Source organism: Sprattus sprattus, assembly GCF_963457725.1.
Source record: "Sprattus sprattus genome assembly, chromosome: 14".
Lineage (NCBI taxonomy): Eukaryota > Metazoa > Chordata > Actinopteri > Clupeiformes > Clupeidae > Sprattus > Sprattus sprattus.
In genome coordinates, this window is record NC_137912.1 from 20,355,829 (window position 1) to 20,358,319 (window position 2,491).

General features: G+C 44.6%; 1 protein-coding gene across 2 annotated transcripts in view; it reads left to right on the plus strand.

Annotated features, from left to right (window-relative positions):
* flncb (filamin C, gamma b (actin binding protein 280)) overlaps nucleotides 1-2,209 on the plus strand; it is a 93,125-nt gene extending 90,916 nt beyond the window's left edge. For both annotated transcript variants that reach the window (XM_080851302.1, XM_080851303.1), the window contains 2 exons: nucleotides 205-411; nucleotides 947-2,209. In XM_080851302.1, coding sequence (XP_080707428.1) covers nucleotides 205-411; nucleotides 947-1,134 — 395 coding nt within the window. In that variant the 3' untranslated portion in view covers nucleotides 1,135-2,209. The remainder of the gene's footprint in view (nucleotides 1-204; nucleotides 412-946) is intronic.
* The last annotated feature ends 282 nt before the right edge of the window (nucleotides 2,210-2,491 follow it).

Consider the following 2,491-nt stretch of genomic DNA (forward strand, 5'->3'; position numbering starts at 1 on the left):
GTATGTATATTTAATCATGTGTCTTTCTGTCTTTCTTACTGACCATCTTTGTCTCGTTGAGTTTGAGCTTTATCGCCATGACAACTTCGTATTTGTATTGCCAAAGAATTTCTTAGGTGTAGATGTAGAGCAGTAGATATTGTAACAAAGTTCTTAATCTCTCTCTCTCTCTCTGTCTCTTTTTCTCTCTCTTCTCATCTAAAGGTCCACGTCTGTCTGGAGGACACAGTCTCCATGAGACCTCCTCCGTCCTCGTGGAGACGGTTACTAAGACGTCCGCCATGTCTGGAGCGTTCAGCTCCCTGCCGAAGTTCTCGTCAGACGCCAGTAATGTGGTGTCCAGAGGGGCGGGGCTGTCCAAGGCCTTCATCGGACAGAAGAACACATTCACTGTGGACTGCAGCAAAGCAGGTAGGAGGGTTTATGTGTACGTACGTTTTTGTGTGTGTGTGACTGTGAGTGTATGTGTGTGTGTGTGTGTGTGTGTGCGTGTGTGTTTTTGTGTGTGTGTGTGTGTGTGTGTGTGTGTGTATGTGTGTGTGTGTGTGTGTGTGTGTGCGTGTGTGTGTGTGTGCTAATGCAGATACAGATGCAAATGCAGATTTTAAAATTGGATATGCACATGCCCTACACACTACTATGCACTCACACTCACAAACACACACACAAACACACACAAACACACACAAACACACACACACACACACACACAGACACACACACACACACACACACACACACACACACACACACACACACACACACACACACACACACACACACTTTCTCTCTCTCATACACACACAAACACACACACACACTTTCACTCTCTCTCATACACAGATACACACACACACACTCTCTCTCCCTCTCACACACACACACATACAGGAGTAGATCCCTAGCACACACACCTAATCCCTTCGTTGTTCTTTGCGTCCAACAGGGACAAACATGCTGATGGTGGGTGTGCACGGGCCCAAGACGCCCTGTGAGGAAGTGTACGTCAAACACATGGGAAACAGGATGTACAACGTCACCTACACCGTTAAGGAGAATGGAGACTACATCCTCATCGTCAAGTGGGGGGACGAGATGGTGCCCGGCAGCCCCTTCCATGTCACCGTGACTTAAAGCAATCCCCCGGACACCCCCGTTTTGCCTTGTAATGGACCGATCCGTGACACTCGTCCCCACCCATGCCCCACCCATTGGTCTTGGCCTGGGTCCTGGCCTGCTTTTAGCCTGCAGTTGGCATGGGTCAGACAGAGGCTCTTTGAAATGCAGTATTCCGTGCCAATCACTCCTTGAGGTTCCCCTTATACTTTGTTTGTGCTCTGAAGAAAAGTTGTCTTTTTCCTCTCTCTCTCTCTCTCTCCCCTTCTTCTTCTTCCTCTTCTTCTACTTTTTCTTCTTCTTCTTCTACTATTGTGATATTTTTCTATGTTAACTTTTTGGACGCTAGAGAATGTAACATGAAGAATGACAGGTCAGCAGCGTGTTCCGTCTCCACGGCAACGGAGCGACAGGCCTGTGAGGGTGTGGCTTTCGCCTGTCGCCTCCTAATCATCTCTCTCTGCCGCCGTGTGCAGACAGGATCTAAGCTTTATTTATTTAGTCTCTTTTTTTTCTGGCAGAAAAGTGTCTTATTTTTTTTTATGGGGAAAGAACACAATCATAAACACTGACCCTGGTGACAACAGACTCTGGCCCTAATCTGGCCCTGATCTGGCCCAGATATGGCGTGGGAGTCATTGACTCGGTCCAATCTGGGCCTGATCAGTACCAGAGCCTGTTCCAATCAGGGTAGCACACTGGGTGGAACTCTGCCTCGTCTTCTTCAAGCTGTGGATCAGTTACTGCAGACAAGAGAGACTTCTGTCCCTGTGTGGTGAAACGTCTACTTTGTGAATGTTTTAAAAACATATATCCAATGCTACCCTATACAGGAGTGTCATTTTATAGTGATTTTATATGTATGTCGAATGGGAAGGATATGAGTCTGTGTTTGATATATTAACCTACTGTTGGGTAAGACTGTGCAGATGTCATTTTAAGTGTAACTGCTAACTTGCCATTAAAAAGCTCAAATTAAGCTCTCTTTCCTAAAGCTATACACTTCTTTGATGCTGCCCCTGTTCAGCAGTTATTGTATGTTGATATGGAAAAGAAATGTAAAAATACATAAATAAAAATAAAAACACTTTCTTTGAACCCAGTATCCATAAAGCCTTATAAGCACATTCATGTATTCTTAATGCCACATAATGATTCATATAAGTCTATACATATGCATGCATGATAAAGCTTATTTTACGTCTTGATAACGGAACTGATGGCATCTTTCACCAATTGGTCTTTATGTAGCCTAATGTGACTTAGGATGACCAGATACAAACAGACCAAATGGGGGTCGGGTAGTTAGTTACCAATGCTGAGAGGTGACTTTAAACTTAAATAGAAGGTCTATCTAACTGAATAAGAAAAATAA